This window comes from Heteronotia binoei, chromosome 18, assembly GCF_032191835.1.
Source record: "Heteronotia binoei isolate CCM8104 ecotype False Entrance Well chromosome 18, APGP_CSIRO_Hbin_v1, whole genome shotgun sequence".
NCBI lineage: Eukaryota > Metazoa > Chordata > Lepidosauria > Squamata > Gekkonidae > Heteronotia > Heteronotia binoei.
Genome location: NC_083240.1, coordinates 614365 through 633303, shown reverse-complemented (window position 1 = coordinate 633303; position 18939 = coordinate 614365). Strand labels below are relative to the sequence as shown.

Below are 18939 nucleotides of genomic sequence, written 5' to 3'. Positions count from 1 at the left end.
GAGCCAACGACCATTGCCAGATGCTGATGTTTGGACAACCTCATAAAATCCGACATGCATCTGGCTTCCATCCATGCCCATCTCGTCAGTTTCTGTGCGTCTGACCTCGGCCTTAGTCAGTCCTTGTTGGGAGCAGCCCTTCACCAAGAGCTGTCCTCACTAGGATCTCGTCTCTGCAATGCTTTGAACCCACGATATTATACTCTGCTTCACTGAGCCCCCAGAGGGAGGGAGCTGTTATGGGGGGAGGGCAGGGCTGTTCTTTGCCCCCCGTTTCCCGCCCCGGGCACCCTGCAACTGCCCTGCTGATTGGCTACGGGGCACTCCCAGCAGCCATCCAGCCATTGGGGGGCATCCGGTGCCTCTCCTGCTGCTGGGTAAGTCCAAGGGTGGCCTTGAGGCCAGACGGTGGTGGGCAAGGAGTCCCTCTTGCACCCTCCTCCATGCCATCTGGATGTGCCAGCCTGTGGACCTGATCCCCCAGCAGAGTGTGTGTGCAGGGCTCAGGGAATGAAGCAAAGGGGAGAGAGGTGCGGAGAGCCCCTCCAGGGCTGGGTGTGGGATGTTTGCAGAAAAGGATATTTCAGGCGGGTTCGTGTCAGTGGAGCCTGATATTTTTAAAAATTGGGCTGCATAAATAAATAGGCTGGAAGCCCCTGCTGGCCTCCACCTCCCCTGGCTCCCTCGGCGCTTGGCTTCTCCCTCTGCGGCTGCCCTGTTTATTCTCAATATATCCCAGTATTATTTCCCCCGCACACCAAAAGAAATAACAGAAAGCTGCTTCATGCTCCACAGCCTCCCAGGCTGGACTGGATCCCTCCCCGAGAAACCACCAGGCCACAAGGCATTCCAGGCGGCCGAGGCCTTTCAAAGGCAGCTCTCTGCTGGCCATGGGGAGGGGGCCAGGGGAGCACCCCGAAGCAGCCCAGCAGACCCCATGAGGGAGGAAGGGCTCAGCTGCCGGGCCTGGCGGCCTTCTGGGCTCTCTGGACCTTATTTCTGAAAACGAGGAAGCCGAAGGAGGCGGCAGGGAGGACACTAAGCACTTACGCCTGGATGGGTTTTTGGGCCAAAGGGTTGGTGCCCCCCCCCCGTGTGTGTGTGTTTGCATCACCCAAAGGGGGGGGGGTGCTGACTTGATTTTAGAGTGTTTCTCCTCTCGGAGCTGAGTTGCCAGCAAAGGAGGTGGGGGAAGAACAGGCAAAGCAAAGGGCGAGGGGACCTCTTCTAAGATCTCCCCTCCTGAGCAGCAGGAATTCGTTGATGGAGCCCCTGCTGGGAGGAGCCAGGCTGGCCTGGAGGGGAAGGAGAGGTTGCAGCCACGGAACCCACATCTCTGGGGCCCTCGACTCTTCCTTCCCTGCCTGTAGGAGGCTGGAGTTGGTTCCTTATTCGCAGATCCTTATTCATTCCTTGTTCGTAAATCCAACCAAAAACACTGAAGAGAGTTTGAAAGCCCTGAACCCCAAAATAAGGCCTGGACCCCCATATCTCATACACCCCCTTGTTCAGGGGACTCTGCCCTTCGAGAAGACATGTGCTGCCTCATGGCCCAATGAGCGGTTCTCGTGCCAGCTGCTCCAATAAGGAATGAAGAAGGATCTGCAAATAAGGAACCAGCTTCGGCCTCCTCTTGCCTGTCTTGTAAGGAAGGCTGAGGAGGAGACAGGGCTGGGGCATGAGGCAGCCCACCGGGGCTCCACCGGCTTCCAGCCCTCCGTGGCATTTGTGGCATGGCCAGTCATTGGCATCGCCCTCCCCCTCCGGTGCCTGCCCTCCTGCTTGCCAGGTCCAATATTAGCTTGGACAGACTCCCCTTGCTTCAGCAAAATACTTTAAACTAGTCCTGGGAAGTAGATTGTTTAAAAACTCCGCTGTTGACCACACGGGCATCTTTGCAAGTCTGCCTGATAATCCTTTTGATGGCTCGGCTGGTGGCATTTTAAAGGATTAACGCCCCACCCCACCCCGCGTCATCAGGTGCCTGCATCATGTCCTGAAGGAGACCTGGAGCCAGCCACGACGCATAGACGGGTCCCTTCCTCTCTCCAGGTTGGGTGACTTATTTACTGACGCTGCGATGTGGTTATTTCGCTCTCGCCGTGCAGGCTCTGAGGCTCTCTGGCTTTTGTGTGGAGTCCCCTAGACAGATAATAATCGCTATACCTTCAGGAGAAAAAAAGGGAGGGGTCCTTGGCCAACCTTGCCCCCAACTCTGTGACCTCGTAGCTCCCACAAGGGCCCCAAAGACAGCTCCAGCAGAAGGATGTCTTTTAAGTCCATGTGTTGGCAGGGCGTTGCTGGTGGAGGGCTCTGACCTCTCCTGTGGGAGACTTGCTACAGGTCCTGTTTTGGCTCCCTTCTTCATGGGATCTTTCCCAAAGGAGCGGCTAAGGCCAGGTGTGGGTTGGGGGACGTCTCCTGCTCCGAGCGCTTTGCAGAGAGAGGCCCCAGGAGGCTGCTGAGTCAGCACGGAGCGTGTTCAGGAGACACGCCGCTTTCCAGGGGGGGTTGAGGGGGGCTGCCAACACGCAGCTGCTGCCCAGACATGCCTCCTCCTGGCTAGGGGCCTAATCAAACCGGCACTCCAGGAAGTGAAGCGAGTCTGCTGGATGTGTCCCCGTTTCCCCTTCCTCCCCAAGGGCAGCATAGCAGAGCCTTTCACCTTGCCTGGTGGGCTGCCCCTGAACCGGGCAGAGAGCCTCCAGGTCTGCTGGTGGGAGCAGGTGGGGCTGTCAAGAAGGGCTGCCTGGTCCACCCTTTTGGATGGGGATGGGGACTGAAGAGGAGCTCCAGCAAGGGCCAGGCTGCTTCCCGGCTTCTTCACTGTTTCAGACCAAGGGCCAGCTGCTGAAAGGCTCTGCGTGTTCCCAGGGGCCCTTCCTGCTTCAATCAGACATCTGCTTTGGCCTTGTATGGTTCGAGTTCTCCAAATGCCCTTCCCAATCGAAGAGAGAGAGTTTGCTCAGCCAGGCAGGGGATGGGTTCGAGAGGCGCTCGCTGGAATCTGCCCCCCCAGTCCGTGGCCTTCTCCCTCAGGCCCTGAACTGATGGGCCAGCTCCATTTTATTGACTGGCAGAAAATTAATAGACTCACATGGGGAGCAGGGGAAGTGTGTAACATAGGGGGTGGGGGAGGCAGAGAGAGAGATTTGTGCATCTTCTTCCAGCAGTAGCTGGAAGGTCCCCCCCCCCCACATTAGGATCCAAAGAGCTCAAGGCGGAAGGATGAGCTCAGAGCCACGCTCAGCGGCTGGACGCAGCAGCCTCCTCGAAGGACCAGAGAAGCGTGCTTTGAAAAGACTCCTCTTTGCATGGCCGGGTGCCGCTGGTCAGGGCAGGCCTGAGCTCCACGGGAGAGGAGAGACACAAGAGCTCTCTGCCTGTGGTTCTGGAACCCGGCAGGCCCCAGGGTGTTCCTGTTTTCTGCAGAACAGGCAGTTACAGCTCCAAGTGTTCCAAAATAGTTTTATTTTTAACACCTTTTTAAAAAAAAAATATGAGGACAGACAACACAAACCCAATCAGTTCACGGACTCTTTCAGCACCAGCTGCAGCCACGTGATGCCAGCCTCTCTGCACGTCCATCAGCACATCCTCCTCCGGTTGGCATCAGGCTCCCCCCCCCCCCCCGGAGGCAAGGGGCCCATGGGCTGCCATGGGAGGAGATGCTCCGGCCCCCAGCCCGCCCTCAAGTTGTCGGCCTGCAGAAGCGCGACTGCTGATTTCAGGGCAGGGAGGAGTCGTTCCCAGGGGCCCCTCAACCCCCCCTCCCTCCAGCTAGGACAAGGGAAAAGATGGGGCTGTATGACTGTAGGTGTGCTACGTTGTGTTGCTGTCATTTTGCAATCTCCCTGAGATGTCAAAGGAGGCCACAGCAGACACGGGGCTGGCTGGGTGGGCTGGTGCTGAAGGTTGATAGTCAGGTAAATTGCTGGCGAGTTGGTTCCCTCCTGTTGCTCGGAGCAGGCCAAGTGGCTTGCCTGAGCCCCGGGGACTTCCTTGCTGGCTGTCCTTCCTCTCCAGCGTGGCACTCCTGGTTTGCTCTTTGTTCTCACTTAAGGCACGCTGCAACTGGAAGGATGTGTGGTCAACTGGAAAGGGTTCGGGGTGCAAAGAGGTCTGCCATTCTGCACGTGGCCAGTTTAAACCTCCAGGTCTTTTCCAGTTTTGTAGTTTGATCAAGTTTTTATTGCATCAGAGAAGAATATGGAAATGAGTGGATAACTTGTCCAAAGTCTAAATGTAAGTGGGTGCTCTCGGTTCCTCGACATTTGCAAACAGGCACAAGAGCTTGCATAGAGATTAGGTGGCTGGCAGAGGGTGCATACAGACATACAGAACACACTGCGGCTCTTCTCCCCCCCACCCCATGGACTGGGCCGCTTTTCCAGTCTCCTTCTTGGCTCATTGGATAGATCACACTCACCAGCAGCGCCACGCTAGTTCTGCCATCCATCTTGCCTTATTTCTTCCAAGTGCCACTAAAGCCATCAAACATTCAGTTCTTTCCTTATTTTAACCAACAGAGAATTTATCTAAATGCTGCAAAATTGTTCTAGGAAAGGGGCTTCAAGATAGCACATGCACTAGCCAGTAGGAACTGTGCACAAACAGCTGTTGCTGTGCAGACAAGCAGAACTGATTTCCCTGAGCTTGATCCTGCGGACGCTTAGGTCTTACGATGTGCAGTGTCAGGAATGAATGAACAAATGAATGAACGAATGAATGAACGGGCAAATGAACGTGGTGAGTTTACTTCCAGAACCCAGCAGGTCCTGGTTCTATGTATGTCTGTATGCAGCCTTAGGTTTGTTTTGTGCTGATGTGATTTCCTCACGGTTGTCATTCAATCACATGAGCTCCCATTGACATTGTGAGCAAAAGCGCTGACCCAAGAAGGGAGAACTTGGACGGGAGTTGCAAATTCCTCGGCTATTCTGGGCCAAAGTTCAGATGCTGGTGTTGAGCTGGTTTCCTGAATGGGATGTTTCTGACTTGCAATATAAATTAGCAACAATGGACTCAGCACAGAAGAGGAGAGCGGATTCACGGTACAGCTGATAGTTAACGCGTTATCTCTTTGGACTGCCTGCGTTGCAGAACTGCTTGGAGTCAAGGTTAGGTTTCTGGGACAGCAGGTGGGACATTTCTTCCTTTCAGTGGAGCCCTTGTGCTTCTTATCTTCATGCAGGAAATTGTATGCAAAAATACCCCCCTGTTTCCAGCTGTTGCGGCCTGCCCAGTTCCTGTCACATCCAACCCTGGGGGCTTCCACCACAAAGACCCCGAGACCTTGAGCTGCGGAAGAGGAATTCCTGGCTTTGGAGTGCTGAGCAGAGTGCTCTGATGGGGCTCCCCAAAATTAGAAGCTGGAATCCCCCCTCCCCCGAGGTGGGCTGAGGCAGGAAGTCTCCGAGTGGAGCGAAAGTGTGGGTTTGTAGCAGTCGGAGGGCCTGGTTCAGCCAGAGAGGAACGGAATGTCTGGGGTCCCGTCTTAGAAGACCAGCGTGAACAGCAGGGAGAAGGCGAGAGCAGAGGCCATGGGGAGGGGTCCCGACAGGCTGCGGGGGGCCCCAGAGTGGCAGTGGCCTTTGTTTTGGCCAATGCAGGCTGCGTAGGCCATCACGTGGGGGATGTAGTTCTGCTCATGGACGCCGTGCAGGAGGTGGGCCAGGGGGCCCTTGGCAAAGACCGCCACGTCTTCTCCACCGTGAGTTTCCTGTCGCAAGGGGACAGCTGACTGTGCCTGGTAGTTGGCATGAGCTGTGCAGAAGGAGAGAGAAGGGAATGAAGTGAGTGGAGCCCACCGCCCGGCAGAGCCCCGACCCCACCTGGACTGGGGTCTTCCCCACATGCTCGCAACACAAAACAGGGGGGCAGCGGCCAAATATCTGCCTCCAGGAGTGTTGCCACCCTCCATACGGGGGCTGGAGATCTCCCAGGACTACAGCTGTTCTGCAGACAACAGGTACCGGTTCCCCTGGAGAAAATGGCTGCTTTGGAAGGTGTGCTCTGTGGCATTGTGCCCCCCTCCCCTCCCCAGACCCCGCCCTCCCCTGGCTTCAGCCCCACATCTCCAGGTGATAGTTTTGCCTGCAGTCCTTACGATGCACCTTCCTTTGGACTCCCCCCCTGCTGCTCCTGCAGAGCTGACATAAAGGCAGGCAGGCAGGCAGGCAAGCAGCTGCCATGGCCCAGTGACAGACAGACAGAGAGGGAAGCAATGCAGACAAAGGCATGGGCCATCCCAAGGGCAGTAAAAGTGCTCGTAAGAAGGGGGGGTGAACTGTGTGTGCAGAGCAGCTGCATTTCTGGCTTGATGAGAATCCAGCAGCACTGAATAACTGAGAACGTGGGCAATAAAGGCAGATTCCAACCCCCCCCCGTCCCACCTTGTGCTGCTCTCGGTCCCTCCCTCTCTCTGTCCAGGCAAGAGCCGGAAGGAGGGCTGTGAATCCTGCCGGTGTAACCATAGCATGAGGCTTCCTGCTACCAAATGGGTCAGCTCTCCAGACTCTGAGCGAGGGTAGTGCCAACCCCAGCTTGGGAGATTTCTGGAATTTGGGGGTCATTCCCGAGGAGAGCAGAATTTGGGAAGGACGACAGTGGGGGGCATGTCGGAATTGAGCTCCTTACCCCGTTCCTTTGGCCAAGTGATGTCAGAGCCAAAAGGCACACAGCCTGACAGCTCCAGGGTGGCCTCCAGCCTGCAGGCCAGTGACCACCTCTGGCCAAACGCCTTCTGGGCCAAGGGAAACCTCTTTGCATCAACAGGCTACTCCCTCCCCATTGTAAAGGGCAGGCTTGCCTGCAGCTGGGATAATCAGGGTTGTGTCATGAGATAGCACAAGACACACACACACACACAGAAGGATATGTATATAAGCTTTGCTAGGGTTGCCAGCATGCAGCGGAGAGCTGGACATCCCCCAGGATTATAGCTGGTCTCCAGAAGGCAGAGATCAGTTCCCCTGGAACTGCTTGAGGGAAGACTCTCCAGCATTGTTCCCCTCTGAACCCCACCCTCCGCAGCATCCGCCCCAGATCCCCAGGTGTTTCCCAAGCAGGAGGTGGCAACTCCAGGCTTAAATAGCAGCATCCTAATCCCACCTGAAGTGGCTCCACGCAGGGGAAGCCACTGCTGGCCTGAGACTCACCAAAGTCCACCCAGGACACGTTCTCTCGCTCTCCAGAGATCATTTTGTACCCAGGCCCGTTTCCGTAGAGGATGGAGGTGAAGGGCTTCTTGTCGATGTCGCTCTGCTTTGGGGCCAGTCCTAGGCCAAGGAGAAAGCACACACACCGGTCAAGGCCTCACAGAACCAACGCAGCGACGTTTCAGTGGTTGTTGTAACACCACACACCTCGGGGTCACTGGGACAGCAGCAGCATCGCCTGGGAGCTCAATAGGCACGGCCAGAACTGGGAACAGGAGAACCAAAAGGAAAGAAGGAAACAGAAAGCAGGGAACACAATCCGGGGCGGGGAGCAGGCAAGCAGAAGAGAATTGGTAATGAAGAGAAGGAACAGCAGGTTCTGCGGTGCAGAGCTTGGAAGGGGGTGCAGCCAAGAGGCTCCCAACGAGCTCTCATCGTCCAGCCTTCCCGACAGGACAGCTCCTCCCACTTCCTTTCGGGGGGGGGGGGGTCTGAGAGGCTGGAGATGCCTGCAAGGTTCCTGCTCAGGTGGGGGCCTCTCAGCTTCCACAGAAGTTTTCACCAAACTGAGCACCAGAAGTAGGCAGCAGTTTCCAAGGGGCCTTCTGTTGACGCAGCATATAGCCTCCAAGTCATCCAGGATGAGTTAAACCTACCAAAAATCGGGTTGCCACGGGGGGTGTAGCCCCCAAAAGTGAAAACATGGGAGTGGTCAGCAGTGACGACTGTCAGGGTTTCCTGCGAAGAGGTCATGACATCAGCCAGGCCAATGGCTCGGTCCATCTCCACGGCTTCATGGAGTGCCTGCTTGGCTTTGCCTTCATGATGACCGTGGTCGATTCTGCCCCCTGCAAAAGGAAGAGCAGAAGGCAGTCCAGAGACTCCCGGTCTGTTGCTAAGAAGTCTTTTGTTGCACTTGCTGAGAGCACCGCTACCCTCTCTAGAGCCTCCTCCCAGCCAGCAGCTGGCCGGCCACAGGATCAGACCCTCCTCTGATTCTCCGGCCCCTCGTTCTGCACATTCTCCTGCTCTGTCTCTCATGGAATCAGGGAATCATAGAGTTGGAAGAAGAAGAAGAAAAAGAAGTAGAAGATGATGATGATATTGGATTTATATCCCGCCCTCCACTCTGAATCTCAGAGTCTCAGAGCAGCTCACAATTTCCTTTACCTCCCCCACAGCAACAAACACCCTATGAGGTGGGTGGGGCTGAGAAGGCTCTCACAGCAGTTGCCTTTCAAGGACAACTCCTAGGAAAGCTATGGCTGACCCAAGGCCATTCCAGCAGGTGCAAGTGGAAGAGGGGGTAATCAAATCCGGTTCTCCCAGATAAGAGTCCACTCGCTTCACCACTATGGCTGACCCAAGGCCATTCCAGCAGGTGCAAGTGGAGGAGTGGGGAATCAAACCCGGTTCTCCCAGATAAGAGTCCGCTCACTTCACCACTATGGCTGACCCAAGGCCACTCCAGCAGCTGCAAGTGGAGGAGTGGGGAATCAAACCCGGTTCTCCCAGATAAGAGTCCGCACACTTAACCACTACACCAAACTGGCTCTCCAGGGTCATCTAGTCCAACCCCCTGCACAATGCAGGAACTTCACAAATAATCCCCCTCCACCCCAGTGACCCCTGCTCCATGCCCAGAAGATGGGGGGAAACTCCAGGATCCCTGGGGCCAATCTGGCCTAGAGAAAAATTTCTGACTGACCCCAAAGTGTCAATCAGCATTTCCCTTAGTATGTAAGAAGGGGCCATGACAACTAAGAACTGATGCAGCCCTTGCTGCCTTCCTTCTCAGGATCTGCCTAACTTTACAGACTCAGCCTTGTTGTCAGGTGGCCATCCAGCCTCTGCTTACAAACCTCCAAGGAAGGAGAGCCCACCACCTGCCAAGGAGGAAGCCTCTTCCACTGAGGAGCTGCTCTAAACTCACAAACACCTCCCCCTAAATTCACAGGATCCTCATTGCTGTCAGATGGCCATCCAGCCTCTGCTTACAAACCTCCAAGGAAGGAGAGCCCACCACCTGCCAAGGGGGAAGCCTGTTCCACTGAGGAACTGCTCTGACTGTCAGGAAGTTCTGTCTGATGTTGAGCCGGAAACTCTTTTGATTCAATTTCAACCTGCTGGTTCTGGTCTGAGCTTCTGGGGCCACAAAAGACAGCTCTACACCAGCCTCTCACCTTCCACCAGCAGGAAGAAACCTCGGGGGTTCTTCTGGAGGATTTTGAGGGCCACCTTCACCATTTCTGGCAGGGAAGGATCCGTCTCATTGTTCCTGTTCAATTCATACATCATATCAACTGGTTCAAAGAGGCCTATGGAGGAAAACCAGAAAGGAAACGGACAGGTGATTTTACCATTCCTGGCCCCATTCAAACTTACCTTACGATTTCTGGGGCGTGTTTTTTGACATGTCATGGCATTTCCACAGAGAACCATTCTGCCAGGCCTTGCAGCATGAATCCTGTCCTGATCCTGCCCCCCCCCCCCTCCCCATGATCTCCCTGTTTCTAGTTCAGCTCCAGCTTCAGGCCAGGCCTGTGGCCAGCGTCTCCATATTTGTTCTCTCTCTCTGCCTTCTGCAGAGCACATATTATTCCTTCCAGCCACCTGGAATGCCTTTAATCCAGCCATCCTCTGTCCCTGTGGCAACTATTCACACTTTGATTCCTCTCCAAGCACAAAACCTTCCTGACACCAAAGTGGGGGAAATCGAGTGGGCTCAGACCGCCCCCCTCCTGGGGGAATTCAGAGGGCATATCCGTGGGATTTCCCAAAGAGACTCAGAAAGCTAAAGGTCTTGTTACTCCCCCCAAATACAGAGGCGTAACATGAACTTCAGGAACTCCCGACCTCCACCTCTGGCTGGAGACTCACCCAGCAAGTAGTCAACTTCGTTCAGTTCAAGGTCCATCAGCTCTGTCCGGTTCCACACATAATAGGCATTCTGCAGGGGAAAGCGACAAGGTCTCACCGTGGCGGAGGAAAGGAAAGTCACTGCATGTTTGTCCGTTGCCTCAGCAACCACATGCCCCGAACATACAGACACAGTTTATTACATATGTCAGAGGTTATCCGAGTTTAACCTCAGACATTTCCTGTGGTTTGTGTCCCTGCAGGCTGCCATAACCAATGGAAGGCGAGAGAAGTTTCCACTGGTACCGAACCCTCACGTTGGCCATTCCTTCTGTCCTGATGTGGTGGGTTTGGGGGCCACACCAGGGGTAGCTGCACAGTTCAGAACTGCTTTTCCTAGGAACACTGGTTAATCAATAGAGGGATTAACTGTCCCACAGCAAATCCTGAACATCAGATGGATGATCTAGTGATGCAGGACGTTGATTCTCTTCCCTGCTTTGACGGGAGTTGTGAGAGCTGTTCTGACAGCCGAGTCTACACTGGGAGGGAAGGAAGGCCAGATATGTCAGGGTTCCCTGGGATTCTCTCTGCAGGGTTAGGCTAGAACTGGGGGGAGCTCGATGCTCTGATCCCTGTTCTACTTTGTACCGATATGTGTATCCTCCTTAAACTTCAATCCCACAGATACAAAACAAGGATATTAGCAAAGGGCACCTTGCAGAGCTTTTTGGAAAAGAAACAGTGCAAAGGACTAGAATGTTCCGCAGCAATTATTAATAGTGCAAAGGATTAGGAAACGCTTGTCGAAGGGCCCCCTTCTGCAAGAAGCCTCCTCTGCTCCTCCTCTGCTCAAGACACTTATCATTGCCAGAGATTTTTGGACACTTTGAAAGCTCTAAAATAATGCACTTCTCATTGAAAGAACTTCTGCACCCAGCTGGTCTCCTTAGGATGTCTCTTGCAGAGAAGTCCAGAGCAGAGTGGATCATTTAGTCACTTTCCCTGGGGGTCCACGGGAGGCTTTTCTCCAGCCCCCAAGGCCATCCGCTGCCTTCCATTCCCACTCTCCAACCCACAGTGGAGTGTCTTGACGGCATTAGAATGGACCTTGTAGAACTGAGCATACAGACAGGTGATGGGAACAAAAGGACGGCCTTCTTGTTGCCAGAGACGGCACCCCAAGCCAGAGCTTGCTGGACGGCTGGCTCTGTGACAAGCCTTGCCAGGAGCTCTACGGTTTGCAGGAATTCTGAGGAAATGATGCACTAGAGATGCAGATTTGCTTACAAAGAGATTTGTAATCAAAAGCATCAAACATACAGATAAAGGGAGGCTAAGCTTCTGTCAGCTGGGCCCCAAAAATGTGCACGCACCTACAGCTAAACTTAGTCAGAACCCGAGGACCATATGCATAACTAAAACTACACATCTTATACCCTAGATACCAGCTGCAACTCAAAAAATGATTACTCAAGCTACCCCAAACACTTGGAGGAGCCAGGGCATCTTGTACCTGGCCTCTGGGGGGCGGGAGGGGGGAGAAGAAACAACTCAGTCCTTGAAGATAACAAGCATGAGGGAGGAGGAGAAGGAGACTCTCATTTCTACCCCACCCTTCACTTGGAGCCTGAGAGTGGCTAATAATCTCCTTCCCCTTCCCCTCTCCACAACAAACACCCCATGAGATCGGTGGGGCTCTCCGATAACTGCTCTTGAGAGGAACAGCTCTGAGAGAACAGTGCCAGACCCAAGGTCACCCAGCTGGCTGCATGAGGAGGAGGAGGAGGAGGAGGAATCAAATCTGGTTCTCCAGATTAGAGCCCACCAGTCTTAACCACTACACCAGCTGGCTCTCTCAAAGCAGCTAAGCGTCAGCGTATAGCAAAGAGGGAGCCATGCAGGACCATCAGCGCAGTAGCTCAAGTACTATGGAGCAAAGAGCTCAGAGAGAGAAGAGAAATGTTTTTGTGGATTCGAAGGGTGCCCGCCAGGCATCCCATAGCAAAGTGCTAAGACGAGCGTCTCACACGCCTCCACGTTCCCTGCTGGATCCATTCAGGGGTTCAAGTGACTTGTGTCCTCGTGTTGAGGCAAGCCCCCTTCCCCCGAAGAGATGCAAGGGGCAACAAGGCCACACAGAAGCACAACTAAGGCAACATGCGATCAGTTGGGAACCAGCACTGCCAATCTCCTCTAGATCCAAATCTGAGCCACTAGTCAGAACGGCTTTGATTTCATGCACGGATTCTGTGGCCAAAGGGGGCAGGAATCTTTGCACATTCCCGGCTGCTATGGAGCCGCCACCCCCTTCACTGTTCCTGTGGGTCCCTCTTTCCCCAGGAGTAGCGTTGTGGGGGAGGATGAGGAGGGGAAGCCACATTCCCTGGATTGAAATCCCTTCCATCTGTGGAAAGCTCTTGTGGATGCAAGTCAATAGGATGAATACGTCACAGCAGCTCTTTGGGGTCTCAGAAGGAATCATTTCTAGCACTACCCTTTCCATGGGGATACCAGGAACTGGGTCTGACCTGAGGCCCACTAGGATGGCTCTCTTGAAGGGCTGGCCCTGAGAGGGGGGCAGGCAGCAGCGGAAAGGCTGCAATAAGGGTGGCCTATTAGGGGAAACCTTTTGACAGTCAGAGCTGTTCACCTGAGGAACCAGTTCCCTAGGGAGGGGGTGAGCTCCCCTCCCTGGCAGTCTCTAAGCGGCAGCTGGAAGAACGCTGGTCAGAGATACTCTAGGGCAGCTGATCCTGCCTTGAGCAGGGGGTTGGACTAGATGGCCTCTAGGGCCCCTTCCAGCTCTGGGACTCTCTGATGCTTGTGATGTACACTGAGCTGCATCCCCAGCCAGAAGGACCATAACACTCACTTTATCTGTAGGTTTCTTCTCCCTCCAGACATCAATAAGGTTTCTGTTGTCCAGCCGAGTCCCCCGATGCTTGTCCTCGTTTGGATACTCCACATCACTGGTGTTCTTGGGAAACATGTACTTCCGTCCTCCGCCCATAATCACCTGAGCAGCACACAGAGAAAAAGGTCCTGAAACACCAGCTGCTGGACATTACAGGAGCCCAGGCGTGGGAGACACTTAGGGAAGCGTGAGACAGAACGGTGTGAAACACAGACTCATGTTTCTGCCTGCTATGGGCAGTTTAGGCTACTCCATGCCAAAGGAAGGATTGCTGTGATGGGAAAGCTTCATTCACTAAGGCAATGGGACTCTTTTTGTACGCACTTCGCTATTAGAGCTACTACCTTTTTTCTGTGTTTGTCATTTCCAGAGTAGAGCACTTTGTAATTTTCTGGCTGGAAATGTCCTAGTCCAGTCCCCTTTAGTTCACTCACTCCCTGGACTGCGATGCTTAAACGTTCAGTTTTTCATTGGACAGCTTTGGACGGTGCGGATCATGAAAAGCGAGGGTTGGTTTTAAAAGAAGCAAGTGGCCACCAGACATCTGACTGTTTTGATGTGCGACCGGTACGCTGGACAAGAGGCTACTGGGAAGGACAGGAAATGGAGAAACAGAAGGGCTTTCAAATGGCAAAAGTGTAGACAAGGAGCTGTTTTGTTTCCCTATTTGTTCAATTGATATGCAGAACAGAAGGAAAGATGATGATGATGATGATGATGATGATGATGATGATGATGATGATGATGATGATGATGATGATGATGATGATGATGATGATATTTAATTTATATCCCACCCTCCCCGCCAAAGCAGGCTCAGGGCGGCTCACAACATAAAAACTTCAACAATTAAAACAATGCATATTATAAATCATACATACATATTATAAATAATAATAATAACATTTGGATGGATCAGTACATCACAGCAGCTGTGGACAAAAAAGATGGATCAGAGTCAGAAGAAGATGGAGTGAAAATTGGTGGAAGCCCTTGAACAGTCTGAGACACATCATGCCACGTGCCACCAGATTGCTGGCAGAAAAGAGTGAAGACTTTGGCAAGAAGTGCCAAAGGTGGAGGATGTCTCCAGCATCAAGAAGACAAAAGCAAGGACTACTGAGGAACTGAACAACTTTGGGGCTGTTTTTCTGTTTCTTTGCTCAGTCATTGACCAAAAGGGAGGCAGCAACCAAGAAATCAGAAGGAAACCAAGGCTGGGAAAAGCAGCCAGAAGGAGCAAGAGAAGTTCCTCACGTGTCAGGATGGCCCCTGGTGACTAAGACCAAGACAATTCATGCATCCCCCACTGCTAAGGCTGGGTGCAAAAGCTGGACAATGAAGAAAGCTGACAGGAAGAAAGTAGATTCCTTTGAAATGTGGTCTTGGAGGAGAGTTTTACAGATACCCTGTAACCCCCTCCCCCCCACCCCAAAAAGACAACGAAGTGGTTTCTAGGTCAAATGAAGTCTGCACTCTCCCTAGAAGGTAAAATGGCTCCACTGAGGCTGTTGTACTTGGGTCACATTATAAGACAAGACTAATGGGGAGGGAGAAGGATGCTGGGCGAACTGAAGGTGGTGGCAGCAGAAGAGGAAGCCAGGAGCCCCCCCGCCCCACATCTGCCAGCCCTCAGCAAGGCTGCTCATGAGAGGCCAAGTGGGAGGAGATTAATTCAGGGGGTTGCCACAGCTGGAAGCACTTTGAAGGCACTTCACACACACACACACATGTGCGCGGTATCTCAGTGCAAATGTTTGATGGGCTCAGCAGCCCGTTCTGATTGTAACTCTGATGCTGTCCATCATGAAGCGTGATTGTTTAAGCCTATTCATACCTCAAACATTAAGGCTGGATATGCAAGGGCCATAAGCAAGTGCAATGAAGCAGTTGCAAAGTAGTTGTGAGAAACACACCCCTTTAGACCACTTCACACACACATCTCTCACAGAGGTCACCGCACAAGCCCTTTCTGTACAGACAGACCTAACAGACGGGCCCCAAACAGACCATTTGGAGCCCGTCACCTCCTATTAAAGCCTGCTGGCCCTTTAAGAAAGAGCTGGGCTTTGTCTGCAACCTGCCCTTGTCCCAGACCTCCAGGCATCCAAGGCCTTTGGGCCAGTCCTTCCCAGGGCCCCTGCAGCGGCTTCCTCAGGTCACCTCGTGGGCTCCACCCTCCTCAGAGAAGGGAGGAGATTCATATTGATGAAATGGGCATGAAAGTCAGATGAGGAAGGACTTCCGGGGAGGAAAATGGCGAGCTGAGTTGTCTCTCGTAACGGGAGCAAGCTGAAGGTCTTGTTCGGGGTAGTGGAGGGCAAACCAAAGCCCACTGCCTACCTTTCTCAGTGAGAGAAAGGTCCAAGACTTGCACTAAAAACTTTAGAAGAGATTTACCTTGGCTGAAAAGGAGCTTTGGAGAAGGGTCCTTTGAGGCTTTGAGGAGTCTCAGAAGTTTGCAAAATTATCGTCTGCAAGATCTCTCAGAGCCATGGATTTGGCATAAGCTCGTCACGATCCTAACCTTCTGGGACATTTTTAAACAACTAAAGTCTTGGAAGACCAGTGGAACTTGGATAAACAGAGGAAAAAAGGTACAGAAACTCTTCTTTCACTCCGGAGCTATTTACAGACTAAAGAGACGTTTTAAAGGTGGAAATAAGGGGAAAATATAAAACTTGCAAGTAGAAGAAGGGAAGGGTGAAGTTTGGACTATTTTGACATAAAAGACAGTGTTAAAAACTGCTAAAAATTGAAGAGAAATCATTGTTGTGTCTACTTACGATTTGTGGAATGTAAACAACCATACTGCGCAGGAATATACTGGAACAGTCCTCTAACTCTACTGAGCAAGACAGGAAGTGCGTCAAGCAATCTATAAGGTTGAAGGTGACAGAGACAGGAAGCAGTAAAGAAAAAAGCCTACTCTACATCATAGAGAAACATCGGCAGCCATTGCTGGGAGGTCCAATTTAAAACATCGTTTTAAAAAGATTTGGGACTTTAAAAAGTGACAGAAACGACAGGGAAAAGGGTAAGAAGATAAGAACTATTGACTACATTATTGGTGGGCTCCTGGGGTGATTTTAAAAGGGGAAAAAAAAATCTTTAAAAGGAGAAAAAATCGCGGCCGCCATTTTGGATTTTTTAAAGACTTTTTTGTTAAATATCTTTGCTTTGGGGGCTCAGAAACCAGCGAAATTGGGCTTGCTGGAAAGGGCAAGCCCTGCTCTATTGAACCTGACTGTCAGATTTTAAATTGGTGAGGTCAAAAATTTCGTCATTTTTTTAAAGGGGAAAAATTCTTCAAAAATTTATATCTGGGCCTGGGAAGCTCAGAAGAAAACAGAACAAAGTTTAATTGAGAGAGAAAATTTAGACCTTCTGAACTTGGTAGTCAAACTTGCAAATTGTGCGACGGAAATTTTTGGTATTTTAATTGCATCCCCCTTGCTCTTTGCTTAAATGTCAGAGCCCAGGCAGCTCCGAACAAGAGCCCTTTCATTAGAAAAAATGCAAGACCAAATGGAGGCTATGGAAGCCAGGATTATGAAAGGAGTTAAGAAAATGATGGAAGAGTTGAAGGAAGAACTTACTACAGTGATTAAAAAAGAAGTGGATGACCTCAAAAACCAAATTGGGAAAATAGACAAGAAAGTACAGGAGGTGGAGGAGAAAGTTAAAACACATGATACCACCTTGCTGAAAGTACAAGAAAAAGTGACGATTCACGACTGCAAATTAATGGAAAATCAGCTACGTTTGAGAGGAGTACCTGAGGAAGAGAATGATGATTTGAAAGGATATATAACAAACATAATCGCAGAATTCTTAGAAGAAGACCCTGATAAGACTAAAAGCATGTATGATCACATGTATAGAGTCAACTCGTTATATGCCAAAAAAAATAACTTACCAAGAGATGTGGTTGTAAGATTCATGACAAAGGAAATGGTGGGAAGGATTATGAAGAGAAACTTTGAACAATCATTGATAGTAAGAGGTAGCAGAGTGAGAATTATGAAGGAGCTACCGAAAGAAGTGATAAATGACAGGAGAACATATAAAAAGTTGACAGAAAAATTGAAAGACAATGGCACAAGGTATAGATGGATAATCCCCGAGGGTGTGAGCTTTGAACTTCAGGGGAAGAGAGTCACGATCACAAATGCCCGAGAACTGAGGAGATTTTTTGAAGAAAATAAAGAATTTGCACCATGATGGATTACAAACTATTGTCTTGGAATGTTAATGGACTAAATTCACCACAAAAAAGAAGGGCAACTTTTCATTGGATTAAAAAGCAAAATTGTAATATAATTTGTTTGCAAGAAGTCCACATTAAACAAAAGGATTATAAATTTTTATGGAACAAACAATTGGGAAGGGAATTTTTTTCGTTAGCTGACCAGAAAAAAAGGGGAGTAGTTTTTTATATTAAACAAGACCTGGAGCCAAAATTGGTATTTAAAGATAAGGATGGAAGATTTGTAGCAGTGGAAATAACATCAAATGGGAAAAAAACGCTGTTATTGGGACTATATGCACCTAATGGTGCAAAAGATGTTTTTTTTAAAGACATTACACAACAACTAGATGAGTTGACCTACGATCAAATACTCTTAATGGGAGATTTTAATGGAACAGTTGAGAACTCATTGGATAGATCCGGAGGGGAAAAAAATAGTGGAAAAGAAGGAAAATTGCCAAAGTCTTTTTTTGAATTAGTAAAACAGGAAAATTTGGAGGACATATGGAGAAAGTTTAACCCTGAAGTGCGGGACTATACTTTTTTTTCTGCAAGACATAAGACATTTTCTAGAATTGACATGCTATGGGGAACCAGAGATTTAGGCCTCATAACAAGAAAGATAGAGATTTTGCCTAAAATTGGCACTGACCATAACCCAATAATGTGGATTACAAAACTGTCCAAAAGATTGAGAAGATGGAGATTGAATGAAGACTTGCTACAGAACAAAGAAACAGTGACTTTCCTAGGAAAAGAAACTAAAGAATTTTTCCAAGTGAATGATAAAGAAGATATCGATTTTCAGACGGTCTGGGATGCTTATAAAGCAGTAATGAGAGGGTTGCTGATTACTTTGAACAATAAAGATAAAAGGGAAAAAGAAAAACAACTACTGGATATTCAAAATGAAATAAAGAAAAAAGAAAGAGAGCTGAGGAAAAGACCAGGGAAAAAGAAAATTCTAAGGGAAATTTCAATATTGCAAACGCAACTAAGACATTTATTAAACAAAGAAGTAGAATGGAATTTGAAAAGGCTCCAGCAAAAATCGTTTGAAGGAGCAAATAAGACGGGGAAATACTTGGCGTGGCAGCTGAAAAAAAAGAGGGAAAATAAAATAATTAATAGAATTGTGATAGATGAAAGAGACGTAGTTACTCAAGAGGGAATAAAAAGAGAATTTTTTAAGTATTATGCCAAGCTGTTTAAAGGTGCTGAAGTAAAGAGAAAAAAGATAGATGAATATCTACAGAAAATAAAAATTGAGCCATTAACTGAGAATATGAGAAAAATTTTGAATGACCCAATTGAAAAAATAGAAATTGAGGCAGCAATCAACGTGATGAAAAATGATAAAGCTCCCGGGCCAGACGGTTATACAGCCAAGTATTTTAAAATGTTTAAAGATGAATTAATACCAAAATTACAGAAGCTGATGAATGCAATAAGAGTCAAAGGGAAGGTACCAAATACATGGAAAGAAGCTGTTATTTCTTTGATACCTAAAGAAGAAAGAGATGTTACAAATGTGAAAAATTACAGACCAATTTCACTTTTGAACAATGATTATAAAATATTTACAAGAATTCTGGCAGAACGTCTTAAGCAATATTTGATAAATTTTATAAAAGAGGACCAAGCCGGTTTTCTTCCCAAAAGACAAATAAGAGACAATATTAGAACTGTTGTAAATATTGTAGAATATTATGAAAGACATCCAGAAAAGGAAGTAGCGCTATTCTTTGCGG

At 50.0% G+C, this 18939-nt stretch overlaps 1 protein-coding gene across 1 annotated transcript in view; it reads right to left on the bottom strand.

Annotated features, from left to right (window-relative positions):
- Positions 1 to 5408: 5408 nt before the first annotated feature.
- The window catches only part of ALPL (alkaline phosphatase, biomineralization associated), a 28053-nt gene continuing 14522 nt past the window's right edge, over positions 5409 to 18939 (bottom strand). The window contains exons 6-11 of the mRNA XM_060259402.1: positions 12895 to 13038; positions 10041 to 10110; positions 9344 to 9478; positions 7817 to 8008; positions 7161 to 7280; positions 5409 to 5766 (exon numbers count right to left, since the gene is read on the bottom strand). Of these exons, the coding sequence (XP_060115385.1) occupies positions 5498 to 5766; positions 7161 to 7280; positions 7817 to 8008; positions 9344 to 9478; positions 10041 to 10110; positions 12895 to 13038 (930 nt within the window). The 3' untranslated portion in view covers positions 5409 to 5497. The remainder of the gene's footprint in view (positions 5767 to 7160; positions 7281 to 7816; positions 8009 to 9343; positions 9479 to 10040; positions 10111 to 12894; positions 13039 to 18939) is intronic.